The sequence below is a fragment of the Physella acuta genome, unplaced genomic scaffold (genome assembly GCF_028476545.2).
Source record: "Physella acuta isolate Inbredline_101_S28 unplaced genomic scaffold, ASM2847654v3 ptg001540l, whole genome shotgun sequence".
NCBI classification, from domain to species: domain Eukaryota; kingdom Metazoa; phylum Mollusca; class Gastropoda; family Physidae; genus Physella; species Physella acuta.
In genome coordinates this window covers 51,376-75,320 of record NW_026733055.1, presented here as the reverse complement: position 1 = coordinate 75,320, position 23,945 = coordinate 51,376, and the positions used below count along the sequence as shown (strand labels likewise).

Below are 23,945 nucleotides of genomic sequence, written 5' to 3'. Positions count from 1 at the left end.
TCTCTTTATATGAGCTTTATTACGAAAAAAAAATTCCGACGACGACCCCCCTTGAAATTTTGTGAGGTGGTAGGAGAACACCTTGGGGTGTCACAAAAAACTCGGCATATCTGGGAAAACTTCGTAAAGGGGTCAAAACTGACCAGTTGTATTTCCCTATATAATCTTTGTATTTTATGGAAAAAACAGAGGGTCATTTCAACGCAGACTTTAGGATACTTAAGCTCAGTATATCTGGCTAATTTTTTGCATGCTCCTAGGTCAATGGCTTGACCTTTAGGGAAACCTGTCGGTTACACTCAAAGCCCTCGACGAGGGCTAAAAAGTGACCGCGAGTGAAATTCTCTTTATATGAGCTCTATTACGAAAAAAAAATTCCGACGACGACCCCCCTTGATATTTTGTGAGGTGGTAGGAGAACGCCTTGGGGTGTCACAAAAAACTCGCCATGTCCGGGAAAAATCGGGAAATGGGTCAAAACTGACCAGTCGTATTTCCCTATATAATCTTTGTATTTTATGGGGAAAACAGAGGGTCATTTCAAAACGGATTTTATGGCACTTACCCTCTTTACATCTGGCTCAGTTTTGGCATGCTTATAGGTAAATGGCTTGACCTTTAGGGAAAACTGTCGGTTACACTCAAAGCCCTCGACGAGGGCTAAAAATGACCGCGAGTGAAATTCTCTTTATATGAGCTCTATTACGAAAAAAAAATTCCTCCGACGACCCCCCTTGAAATTTTGTGAGGTGGTAGGAGAACACCTTGGGGTGTCAAAAAAAACTCGGCATATCTGGGAAAACTTCGTAAAGGGGTCAAAACTGACCAGTTGTATTTCCCTATATAATCTTTGTATTTTATGGAAAAAACAGAGGGTCATTTCAACGCAGACTTTAGGATACTTAAGCTCAGTATATCTGGCTAATTTTTTGCATGCTCCTAGGTCAATGGCTTGACCTTTAGGGAAAACTGTCGGTTACACTCAAAGCCCTCGACGAGGGCTAAAAAGTGACCGCGAGTGAAATTCTCTTTATATGAGCTCTATTACGAAAAAAAAATTCCTCCGACGACCCCCTTGATATTTTGTGAGGTGGTAGGAGAACGCCTTGGGGTGTCACAAAAAACTCGCCATGTCCGGGAAAAATCGGGAAATGGGTCAAAACTGACCAGTCGTATTTCCCTATGTAATCTTTGTATTTTATGGGGAAAACAGAGGGTCATTTCAAAACGGATTTTATGGCACTTACCCTCTTAACATCTGGCTCAGTTTTGGCATGCTCCTAGGTCAATGGCTTGACCTTTAGGGAAAACTGTCGGTTACACTCAAAGCCCTCGACGAGGGCTAAAAAGAGACCGCGAGTGAAATTCTCTTTATATGAGCTATATTACGAAAAAAAATTTCCGACGACGACCCCCCTTGATATTTTGTGAGGTGGTAGAAGAACACCTAGGGGTGTCACAAAAAACTCGGCATATCTGGGAAAACTTTGTAAAGCGGTCAAAACTGACCAGTTGTATTTCCCTATATAATCTTTGTATTTTATGGGAAAAACAGAGGGTCATTTCAACGCAGACTTTAGGGTACTTAAGCTCAGTATATCTGGCTAATTTTTTGCATACACTACTATAGATGACTAGGCCGTATGGAAAAACTGTTGGTCAGACTCAAAGCCCTCGACGAGGGCTAAAAGATGATCTTGAGTGAAATTCTCCTTATATGAGATATATATATATAAATAAATTGACGAACGATCCCCTTAATATTATGTGACGTCGCAGACCGACCCTGGAGGCTAACAAAAAAACTTTAATCCCGTCGGAAACAGCCATTATAGTTGTTAAATATGTTCATATACCATAATCTCTTATATAAGCATAGCAACTGTTTGTAAAACAAAAACAAAGACATACGTCATACGTTCAGTTTTCAAGGGAGGTAACGTTTTTTAAATTATTATTTTTCAAATAATTGTATACCATTTTAAACAGAAACAGAAAATGACGAAGTATAGCATTTGTTTTAGTACAAAATTAAGTTGTTAATTTAGTTACGTATCCCAATTAAATAAATAAATAAATTTCAAAACGCAATGTAATAAAAACTATGAGATGTACTGTTCATGGAAGCTGTGTAGTTCTAATTCCATTTTACTTATACATTGCGTACTTTCCGATATTTTTTGAGAACGGTATTTAAATGACAAACTAAAACATTTTTTTTCTAAAGTTAGCATTACTGTTTAAATTAAAGCACTCAACACCAAATCCATCGCTAAATAATTAAGTATTCAAATTCTCAAATGTTATTTAAAAACCTAAGCGAAGCTAGGCAGTATGCCTAGTTTTATTATAAAATAAGGTACAACGTTATAACACACGTGTCAAATGGGAACACATGAATGGTGTGGATCACATTAAGCTTATATTTTCTTTTAGCGATAAAAGTATTTAGTCCATCTGTCTAGTAAAGCGTTGTTGTCTAATAATAGTAATACACACAACTTTTAAAATCACAATTTGTCTCGCATACAGGTATGAGTTGAAAATTGGGGCAAGTGATGACGGCGTTGTCTACGATACAATGACACTGATCATAACAACGGGGAATAACTGGCATGGCCCAGTTGTTAATAACTACATGAGTCAAATTAACAATGGCTACTCAGAAGAAGGGTACGACGAAATCATGGACTTGCCCCTTAGTGCAAGGGAGAAGTCGCATCACAGACAAAAAAGAGTGAGTTTAGATTAAGTAGCACACAGTACATTTCGTTTTTCTCTTATATGTTCCATATAGCAAGAAGTTGACTTGTCAAGTCTTTCTATTTCTGATTTCTATTATTTGACATTGATCCCGTTAATATGTTTTAGCAAAGTGCGATTATCTAATATTTTCTTCACGTTAAGCGAAAGAGTAAACAAAAAAATCACAATAAACGTTTTAATAACAAGCTTTTATGTAGGCTACTAATGCATTAAAAAGTAGAAAATAAATTATATACTACTATTTAAAGAACTATAAAGAAAAGCGTGTGTCTCTTTAGTATCTATTGGATACCTTTACTAATGTTTAGGAAGAGACCCACGCTTTTCTTTATAGTTATTTAAATAGTAGTCTATAATTTATTTTCTACCTTTTAGTGCATTAGTACATAAAAGCTTGATATTAAAACGTTTTTTATGCAAATTCTTCTTTTCGGCATCTTATTTCCTTCGGCTTTTACATTTGGTGCGATGCGATCATAAACGCCGTTAGAAGGTGCGAATTAGCCACTAAAATTAATAATGCTTGTATTTTTATTCTAACATGTATCTTCTATGTATATAAAAATCAAAGTATTTTTGTGTGTCCTGTATAGAAATTCAAACGCCTGAACGGATCGGGTTCGTTTTGCCTCACTGGGGCATTATAAGAAACGTAATTTAAACCGCCACCAAACAAAGGATAGATGTCCACATGGATGACCACATACTCCAGCTTTGACGAAGGCAATGTGCCAATACCGATGACTGACACTGGCGGCTTATATTTTTGATATATAAATAATAAGATATTAAAAAAATAAATTAAATTACTACTTTATACGCTTTAATATCTCTATTTTATAAAACATTTTTTTCTGCAGGCTGTTTCTCTACCTAACAACGTTACCTTTACATTAAGCAAGTACGGTGCCAACGAAAACGTTACAGAGATAAAATTGGGCCACAGAATTCAGTTCAAACTTGATATTCTCTTCCCGTCAACACCGACAGATATCCAAGTAAGAACATATTAGTTGTTTATATGAACTGTTGCCGACTGTACGTTGTATGCAAAGAGAAATTGTACCTCTCTGTATAATAAACAGTGCAGACCACACCTAAAAGAAGCCGGTGGCTCGCTCGATAACCTATATCGTTACAGCCCGTCAACCTTGTACTGGGGTATGGACAGTGTGATGGGGGTTTATGTATATTTTCTCTATATGTTCTGATCTACTACTATTCATACGGCAACTATTATACTCGTGAGGAGGACGGGAATCACTCTTATTTTCCGCAGACACTAATTAACAATGTCAACAGCTTCGTTTATGAAATAACATGAACTTTATTAACACACGCTTATAGATCATTTGCACAACATCAAAGAATACGTCAGTCTTCTACTATAGCTAACCCCCAACTAACTTCACTGCTGCGTCTTACGTCATCGGTACATTGTCGCGTCATGCTCACATCACACTCACGCCACAAATATTTTATTAAACACGCGCACAATACTCTCGCACCAAATCGTCTACCGTCAAGTTCGCACCGTCCTTAGTAACCTCTACTGGTCTAGTCTAATTATTGTTGTGTTGTGGTTGTTTTGTGGTTGTTTTGTGGTTGTGGTTGTGTTTTGTTTGTGGTTGTGTTGTGTTTTTGTTTGTTTTTTTATGCTGGAAAGGCTCTCTTTGGGCGCGGACGCCTAGGAAAGCGTGTTGTTCGGTGGTGATTCTTATGTTGTGGTTGTGTTGTGGTTGTGCTGTGGTTGTGTTGTGGTTGTGCTGTGGTTGTGTTGTTGTTGTGTTGTGGTTGTGTTGTTGTTGTGTTGTTGTTGTGTTGTGGTTGTGTTGTGGTTTTGTGGTTGTTTTGTGGTTGTTTTGTGGTTGTGGTTGTGTTGTGGTTGTGTTTTGTTTGTGGTTGTGTTGTGTTTTTGTTTGTTTTTTATGCTGGAAAGTCTCTCTTTGGGCGCGGACGCCTAGGAAAGCGTGTTGTTCGGTGGTGATTCTTATGTTGTGGTTGTGCTGTGGTTGTGTTGTGGTTGTGCTGTGGTTGTGTTGTGGTTGTGTTGTGGTTGTGTTGTGGTTGTGTTGTGGTTGTGTTGTGGTTGTGTTGTGGTTGTGTTGTGGTTGTGTTGTGGTTGTGTTGTGGTTGTGTTGTGGTTGTGTTGTGGTTGTGTTGTGTTTTTGTTTGTTTTGTTCTGTTCCCAAGTTTGTACATTTAAAAAAGATTTACCGTGGCGGAGCACGGGTATGCAGCTAGTTCTCTATATATCTACGCTATGACAGACAGCCTACACTTATTTCCGTAGTATTCTGTCCTCGGCTGGGTCGGCCATCCTTTCCAGATGTTTCCATGTGCTATCGTGAAGCAGACCATCTCTGATGCGTTTCATGAAGGACAACCGTATACCTTTTAAAATGAAAAATACTATTTCTTCTGATTTCCACTAACTGGGTGGCTTCCCTTTAATATAAAAGCCTTTTATTTGACTCACTAAATCTCAAATATGATCACATTTTCACATGTGGAGGTGCATCATGGTGTCGAAAATACTGAACACTAAATAGATTTAGCAATTTATTGATAACACTTTGAAATAAATTTCTAAATCTATTTAGCAACACATCTATATTATCAGTGGCCTGGAAATACACCACAGCACTAGGAAATAAAATAGTAATTATATCCTGTACCTGAAATATGTACAAAATAATGTTCTAAATGTGGACTTTACCACTTTACAAGAATTAAATAACAACTTTCCCATATCCATAGCCTACACCATGGGTTCCCAAAGTAAGTGCTTTCTGGGGGGTCGCCAACTGGAAGACTAAACCCTAGCAATGAAATAAAGCGTAAATATTTAGAAGACTATCTGAAATTCGGCTTTAATTAACATCACAATGGACATGGAATAAAAAAAAATAAACAATGCGTACTTTGCAAAGTTGTTCTTAGTCAGAAGTCTAAGAAGCTTTCAGAGCTAAAACGGCATTTTGAAAAGAGTCATTTGGAACACACCAAAAAAGATATGGAGTTCTTTCGTCGGCATGAAGCTAGTTGCAAACATCAGAGGCTTGATCGAACTTAGAGCAAGTACCATATGAAGTCGCATTAGAAATTGCAAAGCAAAAAACCTCAGACAATAGGAGAAAATCTCATCAAACCCTGCATGTTGAGGGTGGTGAAATTAATTCTTGGGGATTCCAGTGCAGTAAAGATGCAACAAATATCTATCTCTAATAATACAGTGGCACAGAGCAGACATGTCTGTAGATGTTAAAAAACTAATTTTGAATGAAATCAAACCTCCACCATTGTTTGATTTTCAACTTGATGAATCAGCAGACGTGAGTTCATGTTACCAGTTGTTTGTCTTTATGAAATATATTCATTCAGATGATAGCAAAGAATAGTTGCTATTTTGTGAGGATATCATGGAGAAAATAAATACGTTTTTTGAAACTGGATGATTAAAATGGAAAATGGCTGTGGGGTTTGTACGGATGGTGCGTCATGTTTGGGTAAAAATCGGGCTTTCAAAAAATAAAGTAAAAGATTTAGCTCTCTAATGAAGGCAAATCCACTGCATGATTCACCGGTATGCCCTCGTCTGCAAGATTCTTCTGACTTCATTGCTAATAAAAGTCGTAATATCTGGAGCCCTAAACACACGTCTATTTAAAGAACTGTGCAAAGACAAGAATAAAGATCACGAGTTTCTACACTACGCTGGCTTTCAAAAGGAAATCTGAATCGTGTTTTTTAATTGAAAGATAAAATCAAGTTGTTTTTGGAAGTGCAAGGGAAACAAGACCTTTTGATATACTTTAACGACAAAGAGTGTTTGGATAGAGTAGCATACCTAGCAGACAAGCTTAACCTGAAAATGAACGAATATTTTCTCTTTTCATGATAATCTCTTGGCATTTTTATCAAAGCTGCAAATTTGGCAAAAAGAAATATATATATTGGAGATATTGCCATATTTGAGATACTCTGCAGTGTGGTAGATGAATCTGATTGTGAGATAAATAAAAATTAGAAAGACGATTCTGGGCATCTTGAATCTCTTGAAATCGAATTGGCGTTATTTTCCCTGGGCTTAAAGAAGAAGAATCTGCATTGACAAGTTACCCATTCTCTGTTTCCCTGGATGTTGCCAGCATTCCCGATGAATTACAAGATGAATTCTAAAACTTGCGTCACGTATCGTGGTAAATGAAAAACTGCTCAAACAATTTTGGTGTAGTATGCACCGTTCATACCCAAACGTGAAATCGATTGCCTTTTGAGTTTTAGTTCATTTTGTGTCTACATATCTATTTTCATTTCTAGGTCGAATTGTTTACTCCCGATTCCAATTACATTGTGATGATGCTCTGCAATGTTCGAGTCACGGTGGGTAGTAGTTTGGTAGTCAGTGGAAATTCAACGCCAGTTCTAGAGTCTTTGGATAATTCAACATATGTAAGTGAAATTGCTTTTCATTTGATCTATATGTGAGCGGGTGAATGGATTATTTTGTATTATTTTATTTGTTGCGAATCTGGGAGTGCATGGTGGTCCAATGGGGAGCGGCCACGGGGTCCCCTTCCGTCCGAAGCGGTCAGTATAAATTGACCGCTCGGACAATTTTCTTCCTTTTTTTGACCCGCGGCGAGATGTAGGTCGGGTCAGGTTTCTGTGGGCGCGTGGCGCACCTCACGCGTGGAGGTATTTTTTTTTTTTATACTTTATCTTTAAGTGATTTGTATGAATGAGACTGCCGATGTTTCTCGTTTTCTTTCATTTTCGTCTAAAACGAGATAGTGAGCATCGGCATGTCTGGTATGCACGTGGTGTGTTATTTTGCTATTTTTTAAAAAGTATTTGTGGTGTTTTCTAAACCCGTGGCGTGTGTTTCGGACCACGTGGTTTAGGCCAGTGTGTTTAGGAGTGTTTTCCTAAACTAGTGTGAATGCGTGTGTGCATTTACTTGATTGTTTTATGATGTGTTGTTATTGACTAGGATTGGCTTAGTCAATAGTCATTTGTTTTAGACAGTAATTAGATTACTATATTTTAGTTGCCTCGAGTTTTAGGTTGTTTAAAATTAATGTGTGTGCTGTTTCGTGCAACGTCATGTTGAGTATCGCTTGCTTTGTGTCTGCCTTCATTGGGGCCTTAGCGGAGTGTGTTAACTTTAATGTTATCAATATGGATATTGTTTATGTAGACCAATGGCTTCGGGCTGCTCCTTGTGTAGGAAAGATTGGTTCTACAATGAATTTGTTTACACGTTATTTTTAAGTTGCTAGTTCTTCTTTAGACAGTGGTTAGTTGTTTTTGAGAATTGCTTTTAGAATTGTATAGTAAGGATTAGTTTTACTCGAGGCTTTTGCTAGATAGTAGTAGTAGGTAGCATTTTGAACTTGTGTATATATTTATGTATATATCTGCCATTACCATGCATTTTTCTTATGTTTTCCTTTTCTTTTTCTCTTCCCCCCCCCCTTTCCAGTGAGGTTGCTTGTGCGACTTGGCTGGGTGTTTTGTTATAAATGAATTGTTTTGTTTGTAAAAAGTTTGTTTTGTATATATTGTTTTGTACGACGTAATGTCCTCTACGTAATGTATTGTACGTAGTGGTTGTACGTAGTGTTTTGTTTGGTGTGGACTTTTGGATGTCGAGAATGGATGAAGGGAGGTTTCTGTGTGTCAGGGCCTGGACCATCCTAGACATCATAAGTCGGCGCAACACCAGCAAATGGTCGAACGTAATGTTTTGTAGTATATATAAACAGTTTTGTTTCGTTGAGTTCTGTTTGTTTTGTATGTCTTGAGTGTTTTATTTTGTCTAGACGGTAGTTAGTTAGATAAGCCTAGTAGGATAGATTTTAAGGTATCCCCCCCCTAGCAGGGCTTACATATAGGCCTATCTAGTTGAGAACAAATAAGTGCACACTGAGCTACGAATAGTTGATAAGCTATAATTATAGGATAACTTAGCAAAAAACTAGTATAGACGGCGAGTTCAAAATCCGGACTCAAAGAAAAAATTAAGCTGAACTAAATAATTAAAAACATTACTGTTTTTTCAATGTATTTTTATGTTAAAAGAGCTTTAAGATTTCGAAACTTAAAGACTGTTTATTTTCAGAATGATCGGGCAATAATACAGTTGGGAACGGTAACCAATAATCCAGGTTCCGCTTCCACTCTTACAGACAGCACAATTACAATTTTATACGAAGCTGTCATGGTAGAAAACAGTCAAACTGTCAACCAGGTAAAATAGCATAGCCACGATAGATGAAAAATCAATGCATACATATATATATATATATATCTATATATCTATATATATATATATATATATATATATATATATATATATATATAATAATATATATAATAATATATATAAAATTTAGTGTAGTTAAATTTAAAGGAAATTATAACATGAAAGATACTTTTTTTTTAAAAATTGAAACTTTTTCTTTCACTGTACAGTTGTTATGTATTATCTAATCATAAAATATAAAACCTGTATATATATATATATATATATATATATATATATATATATATATATATATAAACATATATGTGTGTGTGTGTGTGCATGTGTGTGTGTATGTGTGTGTATCTTCTATACTATAAAGATAAATAGGATTGGTAGTATGTGGTTGGCGGTGTTGATGGTGCTTAATTAGCAAAGAACTAATATAGGAGTCATGGTCTAGCTAACCCGCAAATCACGAGTTCTTAATCCGGACTCAAGACGGCTGTTTGTTTCATAACCGAAAAGAAGAATAAGTACCACTTCCACTTACCAGAAATCGTTCAAAAGTTGATACAGAATTATAAATTCGATATAATACCTATATATGTTTACAGACAGTCTCAGACATCAAGACAGACAAAAAGGGCCACACCGAAAAAAAAAATTTGGGCCCTTCTCAACACTTTATACTCATTGAGTCGGAAATACTTAATTTTGCAATGTCTGTCTTTATATCTGCCAGGGGTGAAACTAACATGCAAAGGCGTAGCGGGGGGGGGGGGGGGGTTGCAAATCGAAAGTATGAGATGGGGGTGCAGTGCAAATTGAAAATTGAAAGAGCACCAAATTGAAAGTTTGTCACCGGGCGCCGGGAAGGGACCCAAAATCCGACCAAAAAGCAATGACTTTGTATTCCAAAACTACGTTTTCGTGCACCTTGACAGATGTTCTACAGTACCTAACATACGCTGTTGCTTAAAAGCTTTTGTGTGAAAGATAGGGAAATCGCAGGGCGCTAAATCGTAACCTGCCGGTTAACACGCGTGATTATGTTTATAGGACACTCTATATCCCAATCTTATGCATAGGCTTTCGCACTGCTTAGACGAAGGAAGGCGCCATATCGTTTACCCCAATCGCACCCTGCCGGGGCGCAAGCTGACTCAACTGATTCGATATATTGAACGATTAAATGCCTCAATTTAACCATAGTCGATTTCACGTGTATATATATATATATATATATATATATATATATATATATATATATATATATATATATATATATATATATAAAGGTGCCCTGTCAAAACGGCCCGGGATAAATCGGCCCCGTCAAAACGGTCCCGTTAATATCACCCCGTCAAATCGACCCCCGACAAAACGACCCAGTCAAAATAGCCCCGTCAAAAGGGCCCCGACTTATTGGCTCCCGTCAAATGGGCTCCCGTTATATTGACTCGCGACATAAAGGCTCCCGACAAATGAGCTCCCGACATTTAGGCTACTGACAAATGGACTCTCGACATATTGGCTCCCGACAAGTAGGCTCAGGACATACTGGCTCCCGACAAAGTGGCTCACGACATATTGGCTCCCGACATAAGGGCTCTCAAAAAATGGGCTCCCGACAAATGGGCTCATTACATATTGGCTACCGACAAATGGACTCCCGACAAATGGGCTCATGACATATTGGCTACCGACAAATGGGCTCCCGACATATTGGCTCCCGACAAATGGGCTCCCGACATATTGGCTACCGACAAAATGACTCCCTACATATTGGCTCCAGACAAATGAATGGCATGACCACTATTGGCATAAAAGTAACCATTTTGTCCTACCTCCACTACTACTATAAACTCTTTTTAATGCCTGAATGAAATTGTTTTTCATGAACCAACATCAATTCACAAATAAATCAAGCCCTTAACAGCTAAAATCTACCAATTCTAAAATTTTGATAATGTGTAATTTACAACAATAAAGATCTGTTGCATAAAAGCGAGCACAGAAGAGAAAATGTACGATATACATGATGTTTACAAGATAACGACATTTTGTTTTGATAACCTACAAGCATACTGGAGGTAGGAAGGTACAGCGATGACCCTTCTCCCCACACACTGAGTTGTAAAAGCCTATAACCGACTCAATTATGGAATCATAGATAGATGACACTTAAATTAAAACATACTATCCTAATATATAAAAGACCCCGTGCGCACATCTCTCTCTCTCTCTCTCTCTCTCTCTCTCTCTGTCTGTCTGTCTGTCCGCAAAATATTATGCCGGACATCACATCAGAAACTGCAGCGATATATGAAGAACTTTATACGGACTTTTGTTGAAAATAATATGTTAGATGTTTTAAATGTATAACCACAATTTTATTTAAAGAAGAAAAATAAAAAATAAAGGCATATTCGAATGTAGAAAAACAATTTTATTTATGCAACCGGAAAAGTGTTTAAACTTGGGACAAGAACGCATTTAACAATGACGTCGCTTATTGTTTATACTAAAAAAAAGAGCACGAAACTGATGACGTCATCTTTCGAGTTAAGAATAAAAAGAAATGAACTATTTCATTCAAATATGATTTAGAGCTATGTACGCTATGAAATGTATACAATACGATTTTCTCGGCCTAAACTTAAACAAATTATTTCCTAAACTTAAACACATTATTTCATCTATCTAGATTCTAGATCTAGAGATTCTAGATCATCTAGATCTAGAGATTTTATATCTAGGTATTCTAGATCATCTAGATCTAGAGATTCTAGATCATCTAGATCTAAAGATTCTAGATAATCTAGATCTAGAGATTCTAGATCTAGATATTCTATATCATCTAGATCTAGAGATTCTAGATCATCTAGAGATCTAGAGATTCTAGATCATCTAGATCTAGAGATTCTATATCATCTAGATCTAGAGATTCTAGATCTAGATGATCTAGATCTACGGAAAAACTAGACTTACACAGATGTAGACTCTACCGAGATCTAGAATCTATTCTAATAATAAATTTCTATACTAAAGTATTTCAGGCCTTAATTACTTTATTGAAATCTTTGTTTATCTATGCAATTTGCTAATCTCTATAATATATAAAGCTAAGTTGACGGGTGCCCGATAGGGCACTTCCCGGCGCCGCAGGCGCTTCAAATTTGGCAGGATCTTGCCTTGGGGCGACAGAACACTGAGGCTGGTTGGCCGAAAAGTCTACGATGAGGGGGTCAAAACTTAAGTTTAGAAACAGTAATGGTAATTTTAGAGAATTGCTGGAATGTTCAAAATTTATTACTTGAAAGGTAATTAGAACAGGCTACAGGACATTACCCCCCTGGATATTTCCCCCCGGACATTTCCCCCCCCGTATTTACCCCCCCCCCCCCGGAGCAATTACCCCCCTGTCAATTACCCCCCTGTCAATTACCCCCTGGGGAATTACCCCCCCCCCCCCCTCTCAAGTTAAAATCCTAACTCTAACTAGAATTTTATACCTATATACTACTTTAATCCAAACCTTAAGAAAAACCTAAGCATCCACCTTAGCCTAAAACTTCACACAAAACCAAAACCAATGCTAGACACAACCCTGACCCTAACCCTAACCCTAACCCTAACCCTAATCTTAACCCTAACCCTAACCCTAACCCTAGCCCTAAACCTAACCCTAAACCTAGCCCTAACCCTAACTCTAACCCTGTCCGGGGGGGGGGGGGGGTAATGTCCTACTGGGCGGGGGGTAATTGACAGGGGGGTAATTGACAGGGGGGGTAAGTTACATTTCATTAACTTTCAAAATTAATTACTACAATTTACTACAATTTAATTAGGATACATATCCTAATTATTAAACTAAAAATTACTGAAGTAAATAATATACATTATCATTTTCTGTTTGTGTTAATTATAGTATAAAATTGTTTGAAAAATATTTATTTTAAAAAGTTACCTCCCTGCCGTAGTCTTTGTTTGCTTTTTTTCACAAACAGTTGTTATGCTTATATAAGAAAATACAGCATCTGGACAAATTTTAGGACCATAATGTTATTCCTATGGGAATAAAGTGTTTTTGTTACACTCCAGGGTCGCTCTATGACCTCACAAAATATCAGGGGGATCGTTCGGCAATTTTTTTTTTATTAAGCTCATATAAGGAGAATTTCACTCGTGTTCACTTTTTAGCCCTCACCGTGCTAGCAGAGGCAGGCCGATAGTTTATCCATAAGGCCAATTCATTTACTCAGCTCTATGCAAAAAAACGTGCCAGATGTACAGAGAATAAGTTCCAAAACATTGTTTTATCGTTTTTCACCAAATTAAGAATGTTTATATAGGGATTTCGGACCGGTCACTTCTAAAGCCCTTCCGGAATTTTCACGAAGATAACGCCTACTGTAAAGTGACCCCCGCGGGTATTTCTACGACCACGGGAGTTATTATTGGGTTTGTACGTCCAGATTTTTGTATTTTTATTTACAAAAAAAACAGTACTATGTTTATATAAGGAAATATGGCCTCTGGTCAGTTAAAACATTGTTCCGGAATTTTCCCGAGGACAACACAATTCTTTCCCTGACACCCCCCTATCACTTTACGTGTATATATATATATATATATATATATATATATATATATATATATATATATATATATATATATATATATATAAGTAGTATATTAGGTCCCTTTTAGGTATCATGGGGGAAGGGTGAAGTGGAGGTGGAGGTGGAGCAAAGGATATCGGTTGTTAATTTGTTTAGGGATGGGAGCGGGGGTTGCGAACAAAGGCTAGGGCGCATGCGGTATTCATTGAGGAGTGGTGCCTACAAGTTATGTATCCCAGTCTGTTGGAGTCGTGTCTAGGGGTTGTGACATTAATTGAATGTAGATAAATGTAGGTTTGTTACTTTGTCATACATCCTTTGTCTGCACAAGGGAATAGTGTGAGTAGTGGTACGGTTTGTTTATCTACCGGTTGGTAATGAGCTTAGGGGATGGGAGAAGGGGGACGGGGTTGCGGACAAAGGGAAGGGGAAGGGCGAATAGTGATAAAAATAACTCACCCAGCCCCTTAATCAATCAAAATTATTGATTTGTACTTTAGATTGATTTGATTGAATGCTAGGTATGCTAACGTCATATCATATTTAGTTTTTACGTCATTATTTTGGTGAAATTTAAATGTAGACATTTTAAACGTGTCATTTGACACGTCGTACTATAAAGTTGTTGATTTTTAAAACTTGAAGTTTATAATCTAAAGCAAATTTTTACTAAGGTCATCAAAAATAAAGACGACAATGCAAGATATAGAAAAACAAAATACATTGAGTGGTAAAAATAAAAATTGTAATTAGACGTAATGTATTATGTATAAGTAAACCTTCTTAAATTAAAGACGTTCAAGTCAAAAAGAAGTTTGATGAAAACTGTAATACTAAAGCGAACATGGGAAGGTAATCTGCTGCAAGAGTAAGATATATATTCGTCTTCCTTCTAGGTTCATTGCCTTTTTTGGTTGAGGTCTGTAAGCATAGCTTAAACATCGCCATGTTTTCAAATATCGCGATGCAAACCACGTTCTCTCCTCTCTTACTTAGTAATCGCCTCCTCTAGCCATTGTTTACAAAACGCTTACAAAGAAAATATATTCCACCCCTCTACTTGAGACATAAAATACAAAAGTGGATTGTGCCTTGACGTCGCAGAAAACAAAAACGGTGGCGTCTAATGTTGTTAACCATTGTCTTCCTAAATTATTTTTTAACTTGTTAAAGAAATTGAATGATTAGTTAAGGATTCTGACGAGAATTTTTTTCACAAGGGACGTTACTCGTGGTTGTAAACAAGGTTGTTCTAATTTTAGAACAGTTGTCTTTCCTCTCGTTTCTCTATTAGGGAAGACACGTGGGGACGACACGCGACACGTCTTTTAAAATGTAAACAAGAGCGCAAGGGGTGCGCTTAAAATAAACCCCGCTGCGAAAATGACAGTGGCATGGTGACACTTTTTGGAAAACACTCTTTCATGTAAATAAAATAAGGGTCGCTTTTGTTGTCACCTATGAGTTCTCTCCGCCTTTACCGACCTAGTATGAATTTCGTGTGTGTGTGTGTGTGTGTGTGTGTGTGTGTGTGTGTGTGTGTGTGTGTGAAAATGTGTACGTGTATCTCAAAAAAGAGTATCATGTCAACACCTGGAAAGTCATAGTCAAAAAGACCTAATTCATTACATATCTATGGGAAACCCGCCTTTACATGTACTTACGTTAGGGAAAGTTAGGGAAAGTAAACTCGGTTGAATCAAAAAATGTATTTAAATATATAGAGTTATAGAACCTTAAAGTTAAGAGATGATGAAAAAATAAAAAATAAATATAAGTCTAGTAAAAAGAAAACTTAAAAACAAGGTAATGAAAAAAGCTCTAGAGCCTTCGTTAAGTGTGGCGCGCAACACACGAGGTCGACGCGGGTCGATCAACATTATTTCTTTACTGGATCAAAAAATCTATGACACTGTGCGAATAACTCTTAGTGTAAAGTGTGGGGTCAGCTTGTCTCGGTTCGTAAGACGTGGAAACAATAATTTTAACGTAACTAGTTAATAAAAATTTAAAAAATAATAATAAATTAAAATTACAAAATTAAAATTTAAAAAATTAAACTAATTAAAAATAAACAAACAAAATACAAAGTAATTAAAATCAAATTAATTAAAATTAAAAAATAAAATTTAAAATTTTAAAATTTTAAAAATTAAAATCAAATAACGTAACTAGTTAATAAAAATTAATTAAAATTAAAAATTAAAATTAAAAAATCAAATTTAAAAACTTAAAAAGTTAAAATCAAATTAATTAAAATTAAAATCAAGCTAATTAAAAATCAAATTTAAATTTAAAAAAATATAATTAAACTAATTAAAAAAATAAACAAACAAAATATAAAAAAAAATAAAATTAAAATTATAAAATTAAAATCAAATTAATTAAAATCAAACAAATAATCAAATTAAGTAACTAGTTAATAAAAATTTAAGAAATTAAAATCAAACTAATTAAAAAACTCATTAAAACTCATTAAAATTACGTAACTAGGTCACTGATTACGTCACAATGTCACCGGTGGTAACCTACTGACCTACTCCCCCACCATAGTATTTTACTATATCTCATTGTTCCTGCTGTTCCACCACCCTCACCCACCTGCTCCCCCAGGTGGGGGAGTATTTTACTATATAACATGTCTAACCCTCACCCTTCACCCTTTACCCTGCTCCCTCAGGTGGGGGATTATTTTACTATATCCAGTTGTCCCTCCACCTCCCCCAGGGAGTATTTTACTATGTGTCGTTGTACCTGCGGCTGCGCCACCTCACCCTGGTGGGTGAGTATTTTACTATATCTCGTTGTTCCTGTCGGTCCCCCAGGTGGGGGAGTATTTTCCTGTATATCCTTTGCTCCACCTCCACCTCCACCTCACCCTTCCCCCATGATACCCAAAAGGGACCTAATATATATATATAAACTATCTTCTTTAATGTACATTCCTCGTATTACTCCGAAAAACCTACCGCTGTGTAACTAGACGTAAGTATAGCATTGTCCGCTATTTTCTAACTAGGCATGCTTCCCAGCTTCGCTTAGGCTTTCAAAAACATTGATAATTTGAATGCTTAATTAATTCGCACGAGGGTAGGTCTACGACCTCAGGGGTTATGAAGAGGTTCCTACGTGGACACATTTTTTTCGACTTATAGCTCATATAAGGCGCCGGTTAGTCGAGGTCTGTTTTGACCCCCTCATCGCAGACCTTTAGGCCAACCGGCACCGGCCCACCGTGTTCTGTCGCCCCAAGGCAAGATCCTGCCAAAATTGAAGCGCTGCGGCGCCGGGAAGTACCCTGTCGGGCACCGACAACTTTGCTTCATATTTTATAGAGATTAGCAAATTGCATAGATAAACAAAGATTTCAATAAAGTAATTAAGGCCTGAAATACTTTAGTATAGATATGTATTATTTGAGTAGATTCTAGATCTAGGTAGGGTCTACATCTGTGTAAGTGTAGTTTTTCCGTAGATCTAGATCATCTAGATCTAGATCTAGAATCTCTAGATCTAGAATCCTAATAGAATTTTTTTTAAGTTTAGCCCGAGCAAAATTGTATTGTATACATTTTATAGCGTACGTAGATCTAAATCAAATTTGAATGAAATATTTCATTTCTTTTTATTCTAAACACGGCAGATTAGTCAATGTATAAACATTAGTGACGTCACTGTTTTATGCATTCTTTTTCACAACTATAAACGCTTTTACTGTTGCATAATTAAAACTGTTTCTCTACATTCGAATACGCCTTTATTTTTTATTTTTCTTCTTTAAATTAAATTGTGGTTATTCTTTTAAAACATCTAACATATTATTTTCAACAAAAGTCCGTATAAAGGTATCCATATATCGCTGCCGATTCTGGCGTGATATCCGGCGAAAATATTTTGCGGACAGACAGAGAGAGAGAGAGAGAGGGGGGGGGGAGAGAGAGAGAGAGAGAGAGAGAGAAGTGCGCACATGGTCTATTATATATTAGGATTTTACATTTTCTATTTCACATAGGATTACTACGTTAGCGCAGGCGCTGAATTTAATAATGAGAACGATGTATGGGTAGGCCAGGCAAGTTTTACAGCGAACATCACAAATGATTACAAGGTTGGTAATGTTTTTAGTACTAATATAGATTTACGAATTTCGAAAATTTAAATGAATATTATTGATGTATTTGGAGTAAATACATTTGGACTAATTACTAAAAACATAATACTAATCACTTTAGAAATTATATTTTAAAATATATTTAAAGAAAAGAAAATCCGAAATGAAATATTTTAAAATATATTTAAAGAAAAGAAAATCCGAAATGAAACAAATGCATTTTTTTCTTTACTTTAAATGCAGAGTTTTCCAAATCCAATTGCTAACATTACCGGACCACCACAAATGCCAATTGGATCATCAGCCGTCTTGTATATGGACTTAAAGTTATTTTATCCTCAAGCAGATATTACATTGAATATGTATGCACCTGTCAATATTTCAAATGCTATGAGCATCTGCAATGCGAAACTTACGAATGTTAATGAGGCTTATCAGTGCGGCCTGAAAGATTTATCACTTTTTACACCCCAGTTGTTAAAGGGTACCAACACTATTGGAAACCAGCAAATGCAAATAGCCCTTGGTAAACCTGTTAACAAGTGTGAGTATAAAATATTATTTACTCCCTAACTATTTTATAAATCGCTCACTCAGTCTCTATAAATATCCTCAAAATATTTATCTATATCTATATTTAAATCTAGATCTACATTTAAATGTATATCTATAGTTATATCATCTCCATCATCTACATCATCTGCATCTACAACTGCATCTATATCTTTTTGTGCCCATTCGGGCGTTTGTTGCGTTCGGACAAGTGTCCATTCGGGAAAATGGCCTTTGCATCTGTGTTTCTCGCTAGTGTCTTCTTCTTCTTCTTCTTCTTCGTTCTTAATTATTAGTGTTGAAGGGGATCGAGATTTATCTGCCAGTGGGTTTGAACTCGAGACTTTGTTCGAATTTATCAACCATGAGCTTTTTGCCGACTCGACCACGCCTCCAACACAATTAAGCGTTACGTGTCAACTGGTTATGCGCCATTGAGGCCATTGACTCCGATTTCAGCCTGCTTTTCTTTTTGGATTTGCTTCCATAGCCTTTGTCCAACCAAGAACAAACTACAAGGCAGCAGTTGTTTAATTTTGGAGTTGTCTCTCCTAGAAGAGTTGCTGTCCCCAGCTAACGAGCCTCATCTGCTCGCTAGTGTCATTTGCGACATTTGTTCAACAATCTACACGGGGACATTCGTTGCTAGCGTCCCACTTATGGGACGCTTGTTGTAGACATGATATAACGAAGTAGTTAAAGAAAAATTGTTATTCTTAAATAAGATAGAAATATGGTACTGCGTAAAAAAAATAATTATTTTACTAAATTAACTCCCTAAATAAAAAGACGCGAACGTTAGCTATCTGTATACAAACCATACGGGGCACTACCGTAACCGGTCACTCTATAGCAGGGGTCTCCAAACTTTTCAGTCCGAGGGCCGCATTAACTATCGAATTTCAGTTCGGGGCCAGTTTCTTCCAGGCATGTCTTTGATTTTTCTGGGCAAGGTTCCTCAGCCATCAGCAACAAACGTTTTTTCCGTGGACAAAAAGATCTCCGCGGGCCGGATGAGAGGACATCGCGGGCCGCATCCGGCCCGCATCCGGCCCGCGGGCCGTAGTTTGGAGACCCCTGCTCTATAGCAACAAATAAGGAAATATTCCAACGGCCTAACACGCTGAAATGATCTGGTCGCCTCAACCCAACCCAATCCCCCTACTCCCACCCAAACGGGTTTGCCCACATGAATCTCTTTTTCCACTAGTTTTCAATGTTTATGTTTTTTAAATTCTATTAACCCTTTTTAAGTTATTCATACAAATATTTGAATTAACCACACCACAAATATTGTTTTCCTTTCGATTCATTCAGTTGATTCATGTAGCTTCTTTATAAATACTTTACACAATTGTACATATTGTAAACAAAGGTTTCAAAGATCACTTAGACACTGCAATGGAAGTGTGAACCGTTTCGGTGTGTTTCTGTTTAATCTTTGTAAATTATACAAAAAATGGCATTGATGTTAAAGTATTTTTTTTTATAATTGAAAATAAAAGAATATATATATATATATATATATATATATATATATATATATATATATATATATATATATATATATATATATATATATGGTGACAAGACAATTAATGATCCCGAGACATACGATCTCACGGACAAAAGACCAGGACAAATGATATCATGGACAAATGATCTCAAACGAAGTATCTCATTGCAAAGTTTTAATAGTATATACGACGATTTTAGTTGATTTGAAGCTTTTTTATTGATTGTCAAATATATATATATATATATATATATATATATATATATATATATATATATATATATATATATATATATATATATATATATATATATATATATATATATTGTAACAACAGTAATATTGTTGATAGGATGATACTGTTGTTATTGTGGGTTCGTTCATTCAAGAATACTAGAAACAGTGCTTTGTAACTTCAAACTTTATTTACATGGATCCATAAGAAATAAAAATAATATTCCACTGTAGAAAAATGACTATTACATTATAGTCTAGACGTGGTGACATCTTACATCTTACTACACAGTCACAGGCAAGCACACCTCGTTCACCTTGCGCTCCACCTTTTATACACAACTTTCTCTCCCCTTACGTCCATGAGCGATCTCACAAAAGCATGGAAAAATACACGACGAGTCGCTCAGACAGTCCTTCCGTTAGCCAGGTACTCTACATTCATGCAAATTCATGTAAAACACAATATAACAGACTTGTCTACAATCCAGCTAAAATCGGAACCGTCCCACTTTTTCACCTAAAAAGTAATTTGTTCCGTCATTCCGAATTTGACTCGTTTTGTTCCGATTTTTTTGAAAAAAATAATTAATAAAGAAAGGTAATATAGTGAATTGAAAAAAAAGGCAGGGAAAAGCGATTAACTCCCTTTGGCATACGTTTCTGTTTCCTAGTTTATTTACAATATTTACAAGTATCATCTAATACTAGATCTAGCTAGCAGTATATCTACTATCTTCTACTACTAGATCATGAATTGTAACTAGATCTACTAGTAGATACTGAAATAGTGAATACTGATCTATCTTGTAAGTTGTAACTTAACTAGTAACTACTATTATGAAGAAAGTAAGAAGTAACTAGGACTTTTACTAGATTCTAGGTAGATCAAGGGTCTTTGCTCTTAATTTATATATAGTACATATAAAGTTAAAGTCTTCAGCAATATAATAATATTCTTCAATATTTAATATTCTTCAATATTACTTCAATACAGTAATATTCTTCAATATTACCACATTAATTTAAGCAGTTAAATTCCACTTTCTACGGCTATTCTTTGCTAAGTATTTACATAATTTCTCAAAGCAAAAATAGAGTACTTAATGTCAAAGCTTGCACAGTTCCGAACAAATAAATCGACTACTAAGCTGACTTGACAGCTTTAATACATGGCTGCATTTTTTTTGTATTTGTCTTTTTAATCGTCTTTTTTCCCCACACGGCCTTGGTTACTGGGCATATTGGCTGAGCTTGGCTATTTGGGACGCACGATGATTATTCTTTACCTACCTACCTACCTACCTACCTACCTACCTACCTACCTACCTACCTACCTACCTACCTACCTACCTACCTACCTACCTACCTACCTACCTACCTACCTACCTACCTACCTACCTACCTTACTACCTACCTACCTACCTACCTACCTACCCACCAACCCACCTACCCACCTACCCACCAACCCACCTACCCAACTACCCACCTACCCATCCACCCATAATTATATATGAACAATGTCGGCACTTTATTTATTGTATCTTTCTTGTTGGGACGCGGGTTTGTCAACACCACCAATGAGACAGGGCATGCTGTAAGCTTCGTTTTACGCTGATCATCCCTCGGCGGCGGCCCAGGTGTAAGAGGCGTCGCGATGCTCTTGGGGGCCACCGGTTACATTACTGCACGGATGACGGGTGCAACCCCTGGTTACATTTAGTCATCAAATGTTGTAGCGAGACTTATCCCTTATAAAACTTAATCAAGGGAGATAATCCAAAGTATACAAGTTCCACAAAGAAGTACTGTACAATTTCGTACATCTTGAAAGCTCACTTCTTTTCTAGAGGCTTCCTGAGCTATGGACTTTGTTGTATTTCTTCCCTCTATATTTAAAACTAAACCGGGAGTCATCTCCCCTAAACTTTCTCGAATAATGTTATATAAAACAACATGTGATGGCAACTCGGGATATAGACATGATTTTTTATCCATGTTTAATTATTTAAACTTTTTTAAATGTATTAGAATCTGGTAGAAAAAAGAAATGCACACCAAGTGAACGCAAAACAAAATGTGTATAATAGTGCGGAATATTATTACTACTTTATAAATTCACATGTTTTTGAGAAATCTGAAATAGCAAAAACCACTGGCGTCGCTAGCTCGGGTGTCACCCGGTGCGGCACTTTGTTGTGTCACTCCCCCCCCCCAAGAAACCAAGTATATATATATATATATATATATATATATATATATATATATATATATATATATATATATATATATATATATATATATATATATATATATATTGTTACAATAGAGACCTTTGAGTTTTTAGTTGTTTTAATGTTCTGGAAAAGAATTCTGCATAAGGCTTTTAACGTATCCATTTATTTACAGAAGAGTAGCATTGATATGTTAAAAGCCTTTCGATTAATTCAGATTTTTGAAAATGAGATGGGTAGCTAGAGAAATGAATTTGAATCAGAATTTGAGCAGATTGAGAACGAAGCCACTGAGCTCACTGAGAAATGTGATATTCAAACAGAGTATAAGCAACACAGGTTATACAAACGGAAAATATTCCATGACGAACGAGCAGAGGATACTCAGATATCTGACCCTAGGAACAAATTCATAGTTCAAACTTATTTAGTGTCACTTGACTCTGTCATAACTAGTACAAACACAAGGTTTCAAAATTTTAAAGATGTGTCTTCCAAGTTTAGTTGCTTAGACCCAAAACATTTAGCACTAGATGACAGTTTAATACAGTTGCAGCAATTAGCAGTGACGTACTCGGATGTTGTTGACAGTGTAACTGAAGTAGTGCAGGAATTCGTATCATTTAGAACATTTTACCAAGAAATTTTTAGTGTAAGCAATGTAAACAAGGGAGTTTCAACTGCAAAAGAACCTCTAGAAATAGCGGTGACAGTAAACAGCATTCTGAAATTCATGATAGCTAATGACTTGTGTTCTATGTATCGAAACCTGTCCACTTTGTATCGTATATTTCTGACTTTACCAATAAGCAGTGCCGGAGCAGAAAGATCCTTCAGCCGTCTTAAACTCCCGAAAACATACATCCGTTCTACTATGAACGAAGACAGGTTGTCCAGCTTAGCCCTGATTACGACTGAACGACAATTAGCTTCTGATGTTGATTTAAAAGACGTAATTGATCATTTTGCTAAAATAAAACCTCGACGAAAAAGGATGTTGTAGTTCTAACAAAAGTTCTAGAGTACAGGAATAAAAATTCATAAAAAACGTTTTAATAACAAGCTTTTATGTAATAATGCACTAAAAAGTAGAAAATAAATTATACACTACTATTTAAATAACTATAAAGAAAAGCATGGGTCTCTTCCTAAACATTAGTGAAGGTATCCAATAGATACTAAAGTGACCCACGCTTTTCTTTCTAGTTATTTAAATAGTAGTCTATAATTTATTTTCTACTTTTTAGTGCATTAGTACATAAAAGCTTGTTATGAAAACGTTTTTTATGAAATTTTTTTTTTAAAGATTAAGAGATCGTCCATAAATGACGTCACACTCGTTGGGGGGTGGGGGGGGGGGGGAGGAGCGCTTTGCGTAATTTTGTGACGGTGTGTGATGAGTGGGAGGGGGTTCAGATAGTTTGACGTCACACTTTTGCATTTTAAAAAGCAATGTTAGAAAACGTGTTTTAGCCGTTATATCGCGTTTTAGAAAACTGTTTTAATACATTGTTATAGGCATTGATTAAAAATACTCTATGATGACAGAGTTCAGACAAGATTTTGGAAAAATATCGATGTTTTAAGAAAAACTCAACTACAATTTTGAGGGGGTTGTAGGCTGAGGTGTGACGGGGGGTGGGAGTGGTCTGGC

General features: G+C 36.2%; 1 protein-coding gene across 1 annotated transcript in view; it reads left to right on the top strand.

The window, feature by feature from the left end:
- Positions 1–23,945, top strand: part of LOC131928747 (uncharacterized) — an 80,038-nt gene that overhangs the window by 18,061 nt on the left and 38,032 nt on the right. The window contains exons 7-12 of the mRNA XM_059284862.1: positions 2,533–2,737; positions 3,627–3,764; positions 7,090–7,221; positions 8,894–9,022; positions 17,657–17,752; positions 17,999–18,299. Coding sequence (XP_059140845.1) covers positions 2,533–2,737; positions 3,627–3,764; positions 7,090–7,221; positions 8,894–9,022; positions 17,657–17,752; positions 17,999–18,299 — 1,001 coding nt within the window. The remainder of the gene's footprint in view (positions 1–2,532; positions 2,738–3,626; positions 3,765–7,089; positions 7,222–8,893; positions 9,023–17,656; positions 17,753–17,998; positions 18,300–23,945) is intronic.